This window comes from Zootoca vivipara, chromosome Z1 (assembly GCF_965207765.1).
Source record: "Zootoca vivipara chromosome Z1, rZooViv2.hap1.1, whole genome shotgun sequence".
NCBI lineage: Eukaryota > Metazoa > Chordata > Lepidosauria > Squamata > Lacertidae > Zootoca > Zootoca vivipara.
The window spans coordinates 66,761,214-66,779,089 of record NC_142583.1 but is presented as its reverse complement, the minus strand read 5'-3'; the positions used below and the strand labels follow the sequence as shown (position 1 = coordinate 66,779,089).

General features: G+C 46.2%; 1 protein-coding gene across 1 annotated transcript in view; it reads left to right on the top strand.

Moving 5' to 3' along the window:
* ADAMTS3 (ADAM metallopeptidase with thrombospondin type 1 motif 3) overlaps window positions 1–17,876 on the top strand; it is a 141,220-nt gene that overhangs the window by 10,271 nt on the left and 113,073 nt on the right. The window contains exon 3 of the mRNA XM_035103109.3: window positions 2,651–3,057. Coding sequence (XP_034959000.3) covers window positions 2,651–3,057 — 407 coding nt within the window. The remainder of the gene's footprint in view (window positions 1–2,650; window positions 3,058–17,876) is intronic.

The window sequence follows — 17,876 nt, the reverse complement described above, 5'->3', positions numbered from 1 at the left end:
GCAGGGCAGGGCTTCCTTGCCCCACCCCCAATGTTTCATTCAAGTTGGCACCAAGTTGGTAGCCAAAGTGGTGTAACAAGAACTGAAGAAGACCCTGATGGATCCCGCCAATGGCCCCTCTGGTCCAACATCCTGTTCTCACAGCGAACGCCTGGATCCCTGGACAAGATCCTTTCACTTTCTTGCAATTTCCAGCAACGTTGCTGCCTCCAGCTGTGGAGGTGGAGCATAGCCATCATGGCTAGAAGCCTCCAAAAACTCTCTCTTCTCTATGAATTTGTCCAATCCTCTTTTGTAGCCATCTTAGTTGGTGGCCATCGCTTGCCTCCTGCGGGAGGGGGGTTCCACAGTCTAACTCTGCAACGACTATAGAGGTGCTTCATTTTATCTGTCCTGAATCTTTCATCACCCAGCTTTATTGATGTCCACAAGTTCCCGTGTTATGAGAAACCACGAGTTGCAATGAGCTCTAATAACATGAATGAGATCACACATGCAAGTTAACTCCAGTAAGGTAGATGGGATCAACTTGGGTGGTCCAGAAGACCTGATTTCGTGACCCTTTTTCTTTTCTTTTTTCTTTTTGCTCCCTCTGGGAATTCTGCTAAAAAGTTGTAAGACTTTCTAAAAAATGCCTTCCTTTTGCTTAATTATATGTTTTGGAATGCTTCCTTATGAGAATATGATGTGCTTTCTTGAGCAAAACCTTACAACGTAACCATTTTTGCAACTGTAGCAGAAATGAGGAGTCTGGGAAACAAAATCAGGACAATTTTAAAATCCCTTATTCTGCAGTCTGGGGCACTTATTTGGCTCTTCCATTGGAATCAATGGCTGCGTCCAAGTTTTAAAAATTTGTGCGTAAGCATTTTCACTCTTATCTTCTTCTTCCCCTTTTTACTATTACTGGCTATTAGCAGAGCTCCTAATTAGCTAAAGAGGATGTGCTGGGATTGATGTGTGGGAGAGAATGAAGAGAGGGGAAAATACTGTTTTCCACTACCAATGGATGGAATTGCATTTCCATAGACTGTAGACTCTGGAAAAGGGACAAAGGAAGCCAAATGAGAAGCCTGGATGTCTTCAGAGTTTAAGCATGCCACATTTAATTTTAATTGCCTTTGACTACTTAAAGGGGGCGTGTGGGGGGGAGAGCCTTCAATTTCTATGTTTATGGATCTTGGGAAGCTCTCTGCTGACTGCAGACAATCCTGCTGGTGTCTCCTTCTCTCCTATTTATTCTCACCTGCTCATACATAGTTGGTTCTGCTCCTTGAAGAGCTCCCTTCCTTCCCATATCCCTGCATGCTGAAATGTGCAGAGATGGTTAAAGGTAAAGGGACCCCTGAATGTTAGGTCCAGTCGCAGATGGCTCTGGGGTTGCGGCGCTCATCTCGCTTTACTGGCACGAGGGAGCAGGCATACAGCTTCCAGGTCATGTGGCCAGCTTGACTAAGCCGCTTCTGGTGAACCAGAGCAGCACATGGAAACGCCATTTACCTTCCCGCCGGAGCGGTACCTATTTATCTACTTGTGCCGGTGTGTGTGCTTTCGAACTGCTAGGTTGGCAGGAGCTGGGACTGAACAACGGGAGCTCACCCTGTTGCGGGGATTCGAACCGCCGACCTTCTGGTCGGCAAGCCCTAGGCTCTGTGGTTTAACGCATAGCGCCACCCGCGTCCCTTCAGGGAGGTGGTTACAGGACTTTTAAAAAACCCTGTTTTTGAACTGTAGCTGAAAGGCTGAACCTAATCATCATCCTAAAGGGAAATGTCTGTACAGGGGACTAACTCTGCTACTATTCATGCAGTGAGGGTTTTTTTTAATGTATTCAGTGCTGGCCCATCAGATCACTCTCATCTGTGCTAACTGTGTCATTTGAAAAGTATTGTATTTGTGGCAGTGGCAGACCTGGGGGTCTCAAATTTCAGCAGCACCCTGTGCAACAGCAAAATTTGGCACCCCTTCTCACAGTGGCCACCCAGATGCCATGGGGAAAACAGCAAGCGGAATTCAAGAACAAGAACATACACTTATTCTGAGTTTCCCAGCATTTAGGTTGGTGGCCATTACTTCCTGCTGTGGAAACGAGTCTGATAATAATAATAATAATAATAATAATAATAATAATAATAATAATAATATATTTATACCCCGCCCATCTGGCTGGGTTTCCACAGCCACTCTGTGCGGCTTCCAACCAAATATTAAAAACAATGCAGCATCAAACATTAAAAACTTCCCTAAACAGGGCCGCCGTCAGTTGTCTGCTTAACTATGTGCTTGATTGAAGTCTTTCCATAGGTAGTGAATTGGCTGCAGTGGGAAAAGGATGGTGGACCAGAGCTTTTAGCTGAGATTCCTGCATTGCAGGGGGTTGGACTAGATAACCCATGGTGTACCTTCCAAGTCTACAGTTCAATGATTCAAAGTCTTTGAATTGATCCAAAAGGGTTCTTCTTACAATGTTATGATACGCAATATTGATGGCTGTGCCTGCGCCATTTGACCATAGCTGTCAAGTTTTTTTTTCTTTTCTTGCGAGGAAGCCTATTCAGCATAAGGGAATTTCCCTTAAAAAGGGGGAGAACTTGACAGCTATGCATTTGACATTGATATAAATGTTGCTTTTCCCTTTTCCTTTTAACAGAAACACCAGAACACAAGCTAAAACAGTATATCTTAGCAACCCCGATCAGCACCAGAGCAGACGGAAGTTACATCTCCCATAGAGTTTCCGCAAGCCATTCAAGAAGATCTGTGAGAGATGTATCAGCAAGTCCCAAGCAACTATATTTCAATATATCTGCATTTGGAAGGGAGTTCCATCTGAGACTAAGACCTAACACTCATCTAATAGCTCCCGGAGCGGTGGTGGAGTGGTACGAAGACTCTGTGGAAACAAGGAACGGAACGGACGGCGTTAGCCTGGGTCAGAGTGGGAGTGTCACCGAAAGAATATGGAAAAAAGAATCATTATCGGCCAACTGTGCTTATGTTGGAGATCTTGTGGATATCCCAAGTGCTTCAGTTGCTATTAGCAACTGTGATGGTCTGGTAAGATATTCTTTTTGGTTACTGATAGTGTCAATATGTGTGGTTGTTTCTGTCACAAACATCACCAGTAACTCAGAATAGCTGAAAGGATGCCTCCTTCCCCACAAAACTTATCAGGTGCTGAGATCAGCAGAGGGGGCCCTCTTGGTAGTTCCCCCACCCTCAGAGGCTCAGGGGGTGGCATCCCCTGGGAGAGCCTTCTCTGTGGTGGCCCCCAAGCTGTGGAACTCCCTCCCCACAGAGATGCGCCTAGCACCTTAATTGTACAGCTTCTGGCAAATGCTGAACACTTCTTTACCTTGTGATGTTTGTTTTTTTAGGACCCACCTAATTTCTACGGTTGTTAAGTTGTTCTAAATTACTTTTGATATTGCATTTTGATGTTGCTGGACCACAGCTCCCATCATCCTTGACCACTGTTCCTGCTAGCTAGGGATGATGGGAATTGTAGTCCAACAACAGCTGGGGACCCAAGTTTGAGAAATACCGCACTGGGACCTTTGGCTGAAGGGTAGGCAAAAATAAATATATAAATTGGTAATATTTTCCAAATGGGATGGGGGAATGTTTTTCTGTGTTGGAACTCTTTTTTTATGTTTAGCTGTTTGCATTTGAATACATGGGGCTTCCTTGCTTCAGTCAGCATGAACAGTTGCTCTCCAGTGCCTTGGATGGATATCTCTCCTTCTCTGACCACCCAGGTTCCTTTTCACTGGTGAGGCTGGAGGTCGAGTCAAGGGCCCCTCCCCTCCTCTCTGCCCTTCTTCCAAAGCAGGGGTGGTGAACCTGTATCCCCCCTCCCCTCAGATATTGTTGGGCTCCAACTCCCATAAGGCAGCAAGGATGGGATTTGCAGTAGAGGTCCACGGCTTTTCTACCACTGTATCCAAAGCGTTCAGAATCACTCACATATGACTTTCACATTTGGTCTCCCATGCAAACAAAACTCAGGGGACCAAGTCTACTCGCCTTCAGCAGTCGTGCTTCATTATGGGATAAGGGGTGTAGCTTTGATTCAAAATCTTAGTTCGCATCAAAATGACATCTTCCCTCTTGGCTGATTTAGCACTGGAGTCTGTCGGGACTCCTGGAAGAGATTCTGGTGGTGTGGGGGAACTGGTGTGGTGTAGTGGTTAGAGTGTTTGGCTAGGACTGGAGAGATGGGGGTTCAAATTCTCACTTTGCACAAACTTTGAGCCAGTGACTATCTTTCAGTGTAGCTTATATCACAGGTTTATTGTCAGAATGAAATGGAGTGGGAAAATCCTTGAGCTCATTGGTGTGTGTGTGTGTGTGTGTGTGTGTGTGTGTGTGTGTGTGTGTGTGTGTAAATAAGCAGGAGAGCATGTGAGTGGGTATTTAGAAAACTTGAATGGTTATGGTGGCCCATATCAGGAAAGCAGAGCTGTGCACGGACCCCTGATATGTGAATTGGGTCAATTCACTCGGTGTCACCCAGGGGACTTTCACCTTGCACCGGATCCATCCCTGAAGATAGATGCAGCTGGGGGTTCGAAAGAAGCGAGGCCGATTCCCTGCCGCGCGCTCGCTTAAATCAGCGAGCCACGCCCCCTTGGAACCTCCTAATTGGATGCGCCAAGGGCGCGCCGCGGCAGGGAGCTGAGCAATGGGCTGGGGGGGAATGGCAACCATTCCCCCCCCCGCGAGATTTTCTCAGTCCTGTGGTACCTCTTGCAAGGGTGGACATGAACAATTAACTTGGACAATGCAAACCTTCTTGAAGCTAGTAGAAGCTGTGCAAGGGCATTGCTGCTGAATCTCATGCCCAATAAACTGGTGCTTAATTTTTTTTATTTAAAAACTCATGAAAATTCACCAGTATTTGAATGCAAATCTCTCTGAATAGGCATTCATTTCTATGCAATTTTGACTAGTGCTGTATGTGCATTTTTGCAAAGCAATTTACACTAACATTACCTGAATTTATGTTTGTTATTCCCCTCAATATGCACACTTTTATGCACAATCACCTCAGTATATGCGTTTTTGCACACATTACTTGGCTGGAGAAGTGCCCTGCAAAATGGGCATATGTGCTAATTTTGAAAGGCCGCTTTGTTCCAGTACATGTTTAGTTTCAGAATGAGTGCAATTCCTCCCTCTTCCCTAGGGATAAGTTTCAAAAGGACCTGAGAATTAGCTGGTGGGCAGGTAGGTGCTGATACCATCAAGGAACCTGGAATCCTCCCAGACATTCAGTTTCAATCTCTCTGTCTCTCTGTCTGTCTCTCTCTCTCTCTGGTTTTGCATTTTTAGAATGGCAGCTGTGGACAATGAGCAAGGTAGCTACGTAATTCCTTTACTTTTCAGGTCAGCCTTGGTTATCATGGCCACCTGGGCTGAGCCCTTAGAGCCCAGATACCTTTTTCCATAAGTGTGTATCTGGATAGCAAAACCGAGCGATGGCTTGCCTGCGAGATCCCAGACCGTGTGTTGCAACCGGGAAACTGCTTTGCAAGCTCAATTTGCAAAGCTGATTAGTGCAAGCTCCTTCAAAACCCAACACTAACATTGTTGCTGGGGGTGTATACGGGTTGCTCTGCTTGAGCAATATCTTGGAACGAGAGAGTGGACCCTTGGCAGGGCCTAAGCATTTGGGAATCTCGTAATGTAGAAAGTCAGTCCTGTCTTCGAAGCGGACGCAAAACAGAGGGCAGCTGAGGTGAGAGAAAATGAGGGTCAAATGACAAGACAGTGAGAGGAACAATAAAGGCACCGGAAAATATGCAATTAGTCAAACCGTCTGAAATAATGAAACCGCAGATGATCAAAACATGCTAATTCTGCATGCTTTTTCATCTCTTATAGTTTGGAGCCCAGTCAAGGGCCATTCGTGACATTATTGCCCAGCAATGCACAAACTGCAGATTGGGGGCATAGCAATTTATTTTGTGCGCTGGAAAAGAACTTAAGGAGAGCCCTGCTAGATCAAGCCAAAGGCCCATCCGGTCCAGTGTTCTGTTCCTAGAATGGTCATCCATATGCTTCTGGAAAACCCACCAGGAGTGACAGCACTCTCACCAGGCGTGCCAACTAGGGGCAGAAGAGTCTTTGGCGCCCTCTATGTTGAGGGGTGGAGGAGGCTGAGCGTGCTTAGGTTCAATGGTTGGCTCCTCCTGAGCATGAGAGAAGAAGCCACACCAGCCAAGCTCTGGACTCGGCCTTCTCCCGACGATGCAAAATCCTGCAACGTCCGTCTGTATTACGTCACAAGAGCATGCCTCGTGCCGCCCCCCAATATTGGGTGCAAGATAGTACCTCTGACTCTCACCATAGCTGCCAAGTCTCCCGTTTTCCCCGGGAAATCCCCATTTTTTCCAGCTGTTCCTAGCTGAAAAAACAGATTTTTTTGTTTTCCCCCGGTTTATTCTGGCGCGGCGGTCATTTTGGAACTGGGCGGAGCATGCTCAGAAGCGACTTTTGATGCTGCTCTGCCCAGTTTCAAAATGGCTGCAGTGTGACTTCTGGCGCGGCGGCCATTTTGGAACTAGGCAAAGCAGCATCAAAAGTCACTTCTGAGCATGCTCCGCCCAGTTCCAAAATGGTGGCAGCGCTACTTCCAGTCTGCTATTTCCGGCCCGGTCCCTTATTTCTCTGACAGCAACTTGGCAGGTATGGGCTCTCATCATTTGTAACTCCAAGCAATTGGTATTCAGAGGCATACTGCCCCTGACAGCACAGGCAGAACATGGCCTTGTGTCTTGTAGCCATTGCCATCTAGTAAAAAAAGGTAAAGGTAAAGGACCCCTGGATGGTTAAGTCCAGTCAAAGGCGACTATGGGGTTGCGGCGCTCATCCCACTTTTCAGGCCGAGAGAGACGGCATTTGTTGGCAGGTTGGCAAGAGCTGGGAAAGAGCAATGGGAACTCACCCCATCGCGGGGATTTGAACCGCCGACCTTCTGGTCGGCAAGCCCAAGAAGCTCAGTGGTTTAGACCACAGCGCCACCTGCATCCCACCATCTAGTAGACCACTGAGAGAACAGGACTATTTCTAATCCTCTTTAAAAGCCAGCCAGGTAGGGAGCCCTCGCTACCTCCTGTGAGAGCAAGCTCCATAGTTTAACTGTTTTTATTATTGTTTTTGTATACCACCCTTCATCCAAAGACCCCGACTACGTGTTGCAAAAAGAACTCCTTTCTTTTATCGATCCTGAGTCTTCCAACATTCAGCTTCATTGGATAGCCCTGAGTTCTAGTGTTATGAGAGAGGAAGAAAAACTTTTCCCTATGCATTTTCTCCATACTGTTCATGATTTTATGTACATCTCCTCTTCCTTGCCTTTTATCTAAACACTGATAGTGTTATCTGCCCTGGTTCAGGTCAAAGGCATTCTGCATGTCCACTGGATATCTCTAAAATTTCCAAAGCTGGACATCAATGCAATAGTGCTGCTTCTCCTTTGTTAGTATATGCTTAGAGTGTGGTAGGGACACGGGTGGCGCTGTGGTCTAAACCACTGAGCCTCTTGGGGCTGCTGATCGGAAGGTCAGCGGTTTGAATCCCTGCAACGGGGTGAGCTACTGTTGCTCTGTCCCAGCTCCTGCCAACCTAGCAGTTTGAAAGCACACCAGTGCAAGTAGATAAATAGGTACCGCTGCGGCAGGAAGGTAAATGGTGTTTCCGTGCGTTCTGGTTTCCATCACGGTGTCCCATTGCACCAGAAGCAGTTTAGTCATGCTGGCCACATGGCCCGGAAAGCTGTCAGTGGACAAACACTGGCTCCCTTGGCCTGAAGTGAGATGAGCGCTGCAACCCCATAGTCACGTTTGACTGGACTTAACCATCCAGGGGTCCTTTACCTTTACCTTTCTAGAGTGTGCTACTGATAATGCCAAGGTTGCAGGTTCAATCCCTGTATGGGACAGTTGCACATTCCTGCATTGCCGTGTGTGGTGTGTGTGTGTGTGTGTGTGTGTGTGTGTGTGTGCTAGATGATTTTCAGGGTCCCTTCCAACCCTTACAATTCTATGGTTCTATGGTTCCTTTAAAAAAAAAACCTTTATTGCATTTCAAAGACATTTACAAGAATAAAATCAAACAAAATTTTACAAAAAATTCCCCATACATTTAACTCATAATCTGTTCTCAATTCCCCCCTACCCCCCATTTCCCTCACCCCCTTTACGTCTCAGCCTACACCGTGCTACTCTATAACTTCTATATTTCATATCTAAATTGTTAGAACCTTTAAATTTCTGGTAGAAGATCTGGCTTTTCCACCTGACTTTTAATATAGTCTATAAACAATTTCCAATTATTCCCACTGTCTTCTGATTTTACTCCTTTAATTTCTCCATACTAATGGTTCTATGGTTCCCAGGTATACTGCTAGTTAAGGACATTCAAAGTCAGACAAGTAGTTGACTATTATTTCTTTCTGCATTAACCTGCATGGACAGCATACACCCCAAGTGCCCCAATTCCCCCAGGACATTCCCAGAATTACAGAAGCCACCCCGGCTTCTGATTTGATCCTGGAATGCCCTGTTTTCTTCCTCCAGTGCTGCCACTGCCAAGCTCGGGGAAGAGTGTGAGCCGGCCCTCGCAATTGCAGTGGTGCTGTGCTCTCGTGAGAGTCAGCTGGCTTCCGCAAATGTGCAGCATCAAAAGACAAGCATCCTGATTTTCATTAGAGGAATGCAGTAGAGTATGTGCACAACCCTTGGCTGAATTATTCCTGCACTGCAGGGGTTGGACTAGATGACCCTTGGGGTCCCTTCCAACTCTACAATTCTAGGATTCCGTGAATGCCATACAGGTTGCAAGGAGGGAAAACAGAGAGAGAAAGAGCAGGTATTGGTTTTGTTAAAAGCATTTCAAAACCACTTAACGGTTCGAAAACCTCAAAGCAGCATACGCCGTGTGCGTTATAAAGGCAATGTCCATTAAAGCAAACAGAAAACATACCAATAAAACAGCAGCATAAAAACCTATAAAAGCATGGGGAGGCAAATGAAACAGAGATTCAGGGGTTTCATACACATAAACAAGGGTCCAATGTTATAGGTCAGGGAAGGCTGGGCGCCAGGATACGTCTTTGCAAGATGATTGGAGCAAATGATAGCTGCTACTTTAGGTGTGGCAGAGGGGACGGGCGACAGCAGAAAATGGCCCTTCTCAGGTCACCACTGTATGGTATTCTGTAAGGCATGGGGCTCTGAGCAGAATTTCCCTGGATGATCTAAGTGATCCTACAGATCTATACAGGGGCAGTTGGTCAGGATAAGGAAGGAAGGAAGGAAGGAAGGAAGGAAGGAAGGAAGGAAGGAAGGAAGGAAGGAAGGCAGTCTCTCATGGGTCCATTTTATTAAAATGAAAAACACATAACAGTGTCCCAGTGATAACAGATTTCCTGGCATTAAGTTGCTGCTGAATCCCAGATTTGTGTTTGTGTTTGTGTGTTGTGTTCTGCTAGAACTCAGTTATTCCTGAGAGTATGTGCAACTGACATTTTAGAAGGAGGGTGGGGGCAAGAATTGCAGAACTGGCTTTAGACGAAGAGACTCTCCTTCCTACCTTTTGGCTGACGTCTGCTAGCTGGTGGCCCAATATTGATCCGATAAAGAGCCAACGAATCAATGTGTTAATTGAATCCGGTGGTCATTCCAGCATCGATTCAGAATCCACTCAGCTCCCCACAAGCATCTTGATGAATAATTTATTGTTACTAGAATCCATCTTTTTGAAACGAATGTATCGTTGGTCTTCCTCTCCCCCTTGTTTCAGCTCAAAGTGTTTGCTGACACAGGGGGTGCAGCTCAGCTCACCAATGTATTTAGAAGTTTATGCTCGCTTCGTCCTGTTCGGTTTCAGCTCATTGGGGAACGTTTTCCAACCTGAGGGCCACTCTTCTCTCTGGGCAGGCTTCTGAGGGCCACATGCCAGTGGTGGGTGTGGCTAGAGGCAAAAGTGGGTGGGGACAAGTGTAATTTTATGCAATCTACATGCTCTCACATGCCCTTCTCTCTCTCCCCCAGCCAAGGAAACAAAAGGCCTGTTTGCAGTTCAAGGACACATTCCAGCTGGGCAAGATGATAGCTTAGTGCAGGGATAGGAAACCTCAGCCCTCCAGATGTTTGGTGACTACAACTCCCATGATCCCTAGCAAACAGGACCAGTGGTCAGGGATGATGGGAATTGTAGTCCCAAAACATCTGGAGGGCCGAGTTTGCCTATGCCTGGTTTAGTGGGTAGGGCATGAGATTCTCAATCTCAGGGTTGTGGGTTCAAGCTCCATGTTGGGTGAAAGATCCCTTTGTTGCTGGGGGTTGGACTAGATGACCCCTGTGGTCCCTTCCAACGCTATGATTCTAAAACCACTAGAGGTACAAAGCAAGCGCCAATGCTGGTGTGTGGCCAGTGGAGTCTTTAACATATGCTCTGCTGGGGTGCAAAGATCCGCTCAGTGTCCGACAAGCGCCGCTGTTGTGAATGAAAAACGGCGCCGCTGGCGTGGCACGTCTTCGGTAAATGAGTGCACAAAGTCTAAAGTCTTTTAGTGAAACAGTAGGTATACATTTCGGTAATACATAGCTGCCAAGTTATCCCTTTTTTAAAGGGATTTTCCCTTATGCTGAATAGGCTTCCTCGTGAGAAAAGGGAAAACTTGGCAGCTATGGTAATACCTAGGGGTGTGTGTGTGTGTGTGTGTGTGTGTGTGTGTGTGTGTGTGTGTGTGTGTTACTAGCTTGATCAAAATTATTTATTATTTCATAACAGGTAGATGACCCCCGTGGTCCCTTGGTTTGGGTCCCCCATGGTTTGGGGGGGGGTGAGGCTCATTTAATTTCATTGTACACAGGGTGTACAATGACAATAAAGGTATTATTATTAGATAGTTAAGAGCTTAGGCGACTTCAGTGGCGGGCGCCTGGCGCCCACCAGAAATCAAATTAATTTCAAATTAATTAGACTAAGTGTGCTGACTGCCAGTGAATAATGCTGGCAATAATTAAAAGTTACTAGTCTGCCCTCTCTTCCCCTACCCTACCACATAAAGCTAACTCAGTGGGGACAGGTAGAAGAGGAAAAGAGAGGTCTATCCTATCTGCAGGAGCCTGCTAAATTTCAACACTGGTTCCCTCCTCTTTCAGCCCTCATGGTTTCTGTGCTGGGTGTAGAACCGCTTTGCAAAAATGTGCAGATTAGGCAGAATTGCACCCCCAAAATGTGTTTGTTGGGAGAAAATTCGCCCTGAAAGCTGATGTGGAGAATTGGAGTTAAGTCTGGAAAAATGGGGGGGGGGGGATGGAGAGAAACAAAAATAGATATATTTGCCCATCCTTCACTTTTGGGGTCACGTGCCTTACATCCAAGTCTGCTTTGCTGAGCTGCTCTGTTTTTGGATTTCCTTCTGCATCTCGTGTGAACATGTATGATTCCTAGAAGGGGTGTACATGCAGAGCAGGGGTGGCCAACTCCCAAGAGACTGCGATCTACTCACAGAGTTAAACACTGGCAGTGATCTACCCCCTTTTTGGGGGTTCAGGTCAAAGTTGTTGAGTTTTTTCAGGGAGCAGGTAAAAGGTTGAGCTTTTTTTCGGGGAGCCACAGTTGTTCAGCTTCTTTGAGGAGGGGGCCAATGATCTACCCCCTTTTGGGGGGGTTCAGGTCAAAGTTGCTGAGTTTTTTTCAGGCAGGAGGTAAAATGTTGAGCTTTTTTTAGGGGAGCCACAGTTGTTCAGCTTCTTTTGAGGGAGCCAATGATCTCCCAGTGATCTACTGCAGACGAACACTGATCTACAGGTAGATCACGATCCACCTGTTGGACATGCCTGCAGTAGGGGATGCATGAAATATCCTTCTAAACATGTACAGTATATCTGCTAGAGCACTCCCCCCTCCCCCGAGAAATCTCCTGGGGTGTTTCTTTCCCCCCCTTTTTCACCCCACTTCAGAAAATAGGCTTGCATCCAACTGCCTTGAAAATGACCAAGGAAAAACAAAAAAGTGGATCTCTCTTCAACTATCCCTTGCCCAAGCGGACGTGTGAATCGACCCCAAACATCTGAAAGACCATCTCTTTCCCTTCTTGGGTTTCTAAGCATTGGAGACTGGTCTATTAGAGTGAATGGACCACTGGGCAAAAAACATCAGTCAGCCCTCAGCCCTCAGTCCTTCTTGGTCCTATATGTTGCTCCTATACAACTCAGCAGGAGGAAGATGAGGGCAAACTTAAAATTACTAGACTGGTCTTGTCATTAAACATTGTTGGTCTTCTGACCAGTTTCTATTGGCACTAGAGACTGCTGGTGTTAAGATTGGCAGAGGGAGGGACCTTTCTTCATAGTTAGGCTGCTCTCAGATGTGCAGGGAGTGGTGGCTGATGGAGGCAGAGACATTTCTCATGCAGAAGCCCGTACATTGTGGAACTCCCTTCCCAAAGAGATGTCTCCAGCGTCTTTGACTGTTAAGGTGCTTTGTTTTACTCACCTCTTTCGCCAAATTAATGCTGTTCTGTTGCATTTGAGGGCAGTCATAGAATCATAGAGTTGGATCATAGAGCCAAGGGTCATCTAGTCCAACCCCCTGCAATGCAGGAATCTCAGGAATTGGTTCGTGTCCTACCCTCCAGAGCAGGAGAAAAAAAGCTTGCTCCATCTTCCCTGTGACAGCTTTTTAGACATTTGAAGATGGCTATCATGTCTCCTCTCTCAGTCTTCTCTTTTCCAGTCCTGTCCATCTGTCATCGTAATGGTTATCTCCATTTTCATAACTGTATACTATGCCACTGTTACATATCCTTAGACCCTAAGCAGAAAACTGTATATTGTGCTGCTGTTACCTATCCTCAGACCCTGAGCAGAAATAATAATAATAATAATAATAATAATAATAATAATAATAATAATAATAATAATAAAATTATTATTTATACCCTGCCCATCTGGCTGGGTTTCCCCAGCCACTCTGGGCGGCTTCCAACAGAAAAATAAAACACAATAATCTATTAAACATTAAAAGCCTCCCTGAACAGGGCTGCCTTCAGATGTCTTCTAAAATTCTGGTAGTTGTTTTCCTCTTTGACATCTTTTGGGAGGGCGTTCACAGGGCAGGCGCCACCACCGATAAGGCCCTCTGCCTAGTTCCCTGCAACTTGGCTTCTCGCAACGAGGGAACCGCCAGAAATCCCTCGGTGCTGGATTTCAGTGTCCGGGCAGAAATATAGGCAAGAAATCTTATAAACAAGTAAATAAAATGAAACACCACCTCCCCACCCACGGCATTTAATCCATTGGATTGGGTTTCAACCAGGAACTTGCCTGCCACAAGAAGTTCACAGATCAGACTAAACATCTCTCCCCGCTGCACCTCCAATTCCTTGTTCCGTTCAGCTTGGAGGCATTGTGGTTTTTCTGTCCCATGTAAACTGTTCTCTCTGGGCACAAACCTGCTTCCTTTTTCAGCTGAGAGGGAGAGTTCTCCTTGATTTTAGTGCAGTCTCTTGTTCTTGGCCCTCTCTGGCCTTCCTTCGCTTTGTTGCCATGCCTGATTCTTCCTACGCTTGAAACAGATCCCTGGTTCTGCATGCCAAAATCACCCTCCTTTCCCACTTCTTCTTCAAACGCTCTCTCTCTCTCTCTCTCTCTCTCTCTCTCTCTCTCTCTCTCTCTCTCTCTCTCTCTCTCTCTCTCTCTCTCCTTCTCCCTCCAAAAGTTCTCTTAAGAAATTGCTGAAGACTTGCCTTTTCCATGGTGACTCCCAGAGCTTCTAGTCTGTGCTGGAGAGAAGCACCCTATCATAGAACCATAGAACTGTCGAGTTGGAAGGGACCCTGAGTGTCATCTAGTCCACCCCCTGCAATGCAGGAATCTCAGCTAAGGCATCCCTGACCCACCCATCCTCTGCGTAAAACCCTCCGACGAAGGAGACTCCACAAACTCCCGAGGGAGACTGCCCGACCTTCAGAAAGTTCTTCCTGGTGTTTTGTTGGCGAAAATCCTTTCTTGTAACTTGAAGCCATTGGTTCGAGTCCTACCTTCTAGAGCAGGAGAAAACAAGCTTGTCCCCTCTTCCGTGTGACAGCCCTTGAGATAATTGAAGATGGTTAATCAGATGGACTTATAGATGTTAATGTTTTAAGACCGAGGTAGGGTAACCTTTTAGAGGTCAAAGGCCACATTCCCATCTGGGTAATCTTTTGGGGGCCACTTGTTTGGTTGATGGGCCCAGGGGCAAAAGTAGGCAGAGCAGCACATGTGTTTCCCCCCCTTTGTTCAGGAGGCTCAACTCTAGACATCCTCCTACACCTCTGGGGGGTCACAGGTGCACCATTAAGGCAACATCTATTCTTCACCATCAGTTTAGTAGGCTGAGATGCTCTAGGGCAGGGGTAAGCAACCTAAGGCCTGGGGGCCGGATGCGGCCCAATCACCTTCTCAATCCGGCCCACAGATGGTCCAGGAATCAGCATGTTTTTACATGAGTAGAATGTGCCCTTTTATTTAAAACTAGTGTCATTGAGCCCGTTAAATAAATGGGCGCTAGAACATATGTGAGAGGAGCGGCGGGGCCGCGGCCTTCCCTCCCTCTCTGCGCTCGGCCGCGGGGGGCGCCGGGAACGCAAGTAAAGCCGCTCCTCTCACGGGCCAGGGAGGGTTGTGAGGAGGAGGCGGAGGAGGCGGCGGTGGACCAAGATGGCGGCATCGGGCCCCGGGGCCGCGGCGGCTGCGGGAGCCGGACTGGGCTACTCCTCATCGTCGGGCGGCACGGCGGCCGCGGGGGCATCGTGGCTGCGTCGGCCGCGGCAGCCGCCAACGCCGCATCCAAGTGTCTCTGCGTTCCAAGTCCCAACGGCTGTCCATGGGGCACATGCGCAGTAGCGCAAACCCAGGGACACAGGAACTGGACACAGAGACACTTGGACTTTATTATATAGGATGCATCTCTGTGTTATTTGTGGGGCATAGAAATTCATTCATTCCCCCCCCCCCAAAATATAGTCCGGCCCACCTCATGGTCTGAGGGATGGTGGACCGGTCCACGGCTGAAAAAGGTTGCTGACCCCTGCTCTAGTTCTCCAACTTCCACCATTCTCAATCACTGACTGTGGATCAGGAATGGTGAGAGTTGTGGACCATCAACCTCTGGGTGGTCACCAGCCACAACGTAGACAATAGCTAGATAGATCACTGATCAATGAGCAGTCTGTGCCCTCTGAGCATGCTCAGTCCTTGCTAGATTACTTTCATTTACTCCCCACCCCTCAACTAAATTTGTACTTCTGTAAAGCTTGGGGTTCCTTCTCTGCCATTTTGGCTTCCCAGTGAAAATTGAGCTTGCTGTTAGTAAATACATTGCAACTGGATGGGATGTGCTATGAAATCAAAGTCCCCTTCTTTCCGCTGTGTACTATTGTGCAGATTAAAACTTTGCATTCATATATTTTCCTCCTGTTATACAGTTCATCTCTCTTTTTTATAATTTGGGGGTGGGGAGAAGTGTGATTCACCCAACCCCAGTCAACCTTCAAAAATAATAGATTTTCCAAAACGGGGGTGGGGTGGGGGTTCATTTCCCTCTTCCTGTCCTTCCAGGGCTTGTTTGGTCATAGGAAAAACTGATTTGACACACACCAAGTCAAACGGCTTGGAACGTCACCGGCAGCCCTTGAGCCAAGTCGAAGCAGCTGGATTGCACTTCTAGAGAGGGTGAAAACAGCAACTGACTTCCGATACATTTTGCAAATAGAGCAAAGGCAAGAAACTAAGACTGGCCTGGTGTCCTCCATCATACAGGACAGTCCAGTATTTCCTGCAGTGTCCAGTTCACTGTCCTCATTCCCTGCACACCCACTAAACTTCCAGTAAACCAGATGCTCAAGGAAGGAGGTTCCAAGCGAGATGGTGACCTTTTTGGTTCTTACTTAATGAATCAGCAGGCCAGCAGCTCAACTGCTGCTACTGCTGGTGGCTGTCTTCCGCACCACAAATTGAAACCTCAAATGCTTTTGGGAAATGATGATGTGTGATGACACACCATCATTTCTGGGTCCAGAGTCATTGGGGTAAGCAGGTCTATCTATCTATCTGTCTATCTATCTATCTATCTATCTATCTATCTATCTATCATCTATCTATCTATCTATCTATCTATCATCTATCTATCTATCTATCTATCTATCTATCTATCTATCTATCTATCTATCTACCTATCATCTATCTATAATAATAATAATAATAATAATAATTAATAATAATAATAATAATAATAATAATAATATTTATACCCCGCCCAGCTGGCTGGGTTTCCCCAGCCACTCTGGGTGGCTTCCAACAGAAGAATAAAATAATCGATTAAAGATTAAAAGCCTTTCTAAACAGGGCTGCCTTCAGATGTCTTCTAAAAATATGGTAGTTGTTTTTCTCTTTGACATCTGATGGGAGGGCGTTCCACAGGGCGGGCGCCACTACCGAGAAGGCCCTCTGCCTGGTTCCCTGTAACTTGGCTTCTCGCAACGAGGGAACCGCCAGAAGGCCCTCGGTGCTGGACCTCAGTGTCCGGGCAGAATGATGGGGGTGGAGATGCTCCTTCAGGTATACTGGCCCAAGGCCTCTCTTCCCTAAGAGAATGAGGGAAGAGGGGGTGCATTTATTTGACCTGGCCAGAATCTGGGGCGCTGGCTGCTCCAACTCACCTGGCAAGTTATTGTAACTCACTGCATGCTGAGTTCTGGCACCTATTTGTCTTGAAATAAAAGTGCTGAGTAGAAATAAATGCAATCATAATTAAAACATTAAATCCCCAGCCTTCTCCAGCTTCTTTGTTTGCAGCACCCAGCTTTTAAAAAATATTTTCCTGTATTTCTGCATCATCTGTTGCCTGTGGCTTGGACTATTCTAAAAACCAAGAGCACTGCTTCTTGCCATGACTCATTTTCAAATACACTGTATTTATTTTTATTTATTTTTAATCTCTGTTGCTGTACACCTACATTATAACTATGGTGGAGGGAAATTGCCTCGACAATTCTGTCCCTGGAAAGTGGTTGTTGCCAGTAGGTAACAAGCCCTCAATTATGTGAAGGAAGCAGGATTAAATATTGCAGCCATCCACCTCCAACTTGGAGGGCATCCCCTGGCTGTGGATTAGGAAAATGGGTGTTGAGAAGACTGACGGCTTTTTAAAGCAACAGGCTCTGCATCTTCTCATACCTGCCTTGGCTCTTCAGCACAGGATGAAGTTTTTGCTTCCCTTGGCTTTGCATAGGAACCAGCGGCCTCACGTACTATTTATTGGCTTCACGTTTAAAGCTGGACCTACCTAATCAGCACTTTGCAAAACAATATGAAAACTGAAACACAGGCACCCGTCAAAATCTTCACCTCTTCAAGTTATGCATCACAGTTCTCCAGTCCATCAATGAGTACAAAAATGCATAAAGGGTGTGCATAAATTGCACATACCTGTTTGTTCATGGAAATAAACATACAAAATGCTTTACATCATAATGTAAAAATGTGCACACTGGGGGAAATTGCTTTGCAAGAATCTGTACATTGGGCACAATTTCATGCAGAAATTTGCATTAAATTCAGATAGATTTTTATGAGGGCTTTTTAAAAAAACAAAAAAACCCATAATAATAATAATAATAATAATAATAATAATAATAATAATAATAATAAATTTTTATTTATACCCCGCCCTCCCCAGTCAAAAACCGGGCTCAGGGCGGCTGACACCAACAGAACCACAATAAAACATAAAAACAATTAATTAAAATACAGGTTAAAATACAGTATTAAAATTTAAAGTGCAGCCTCATTTCAAGTAGGCCATAAATCCAAGCCATG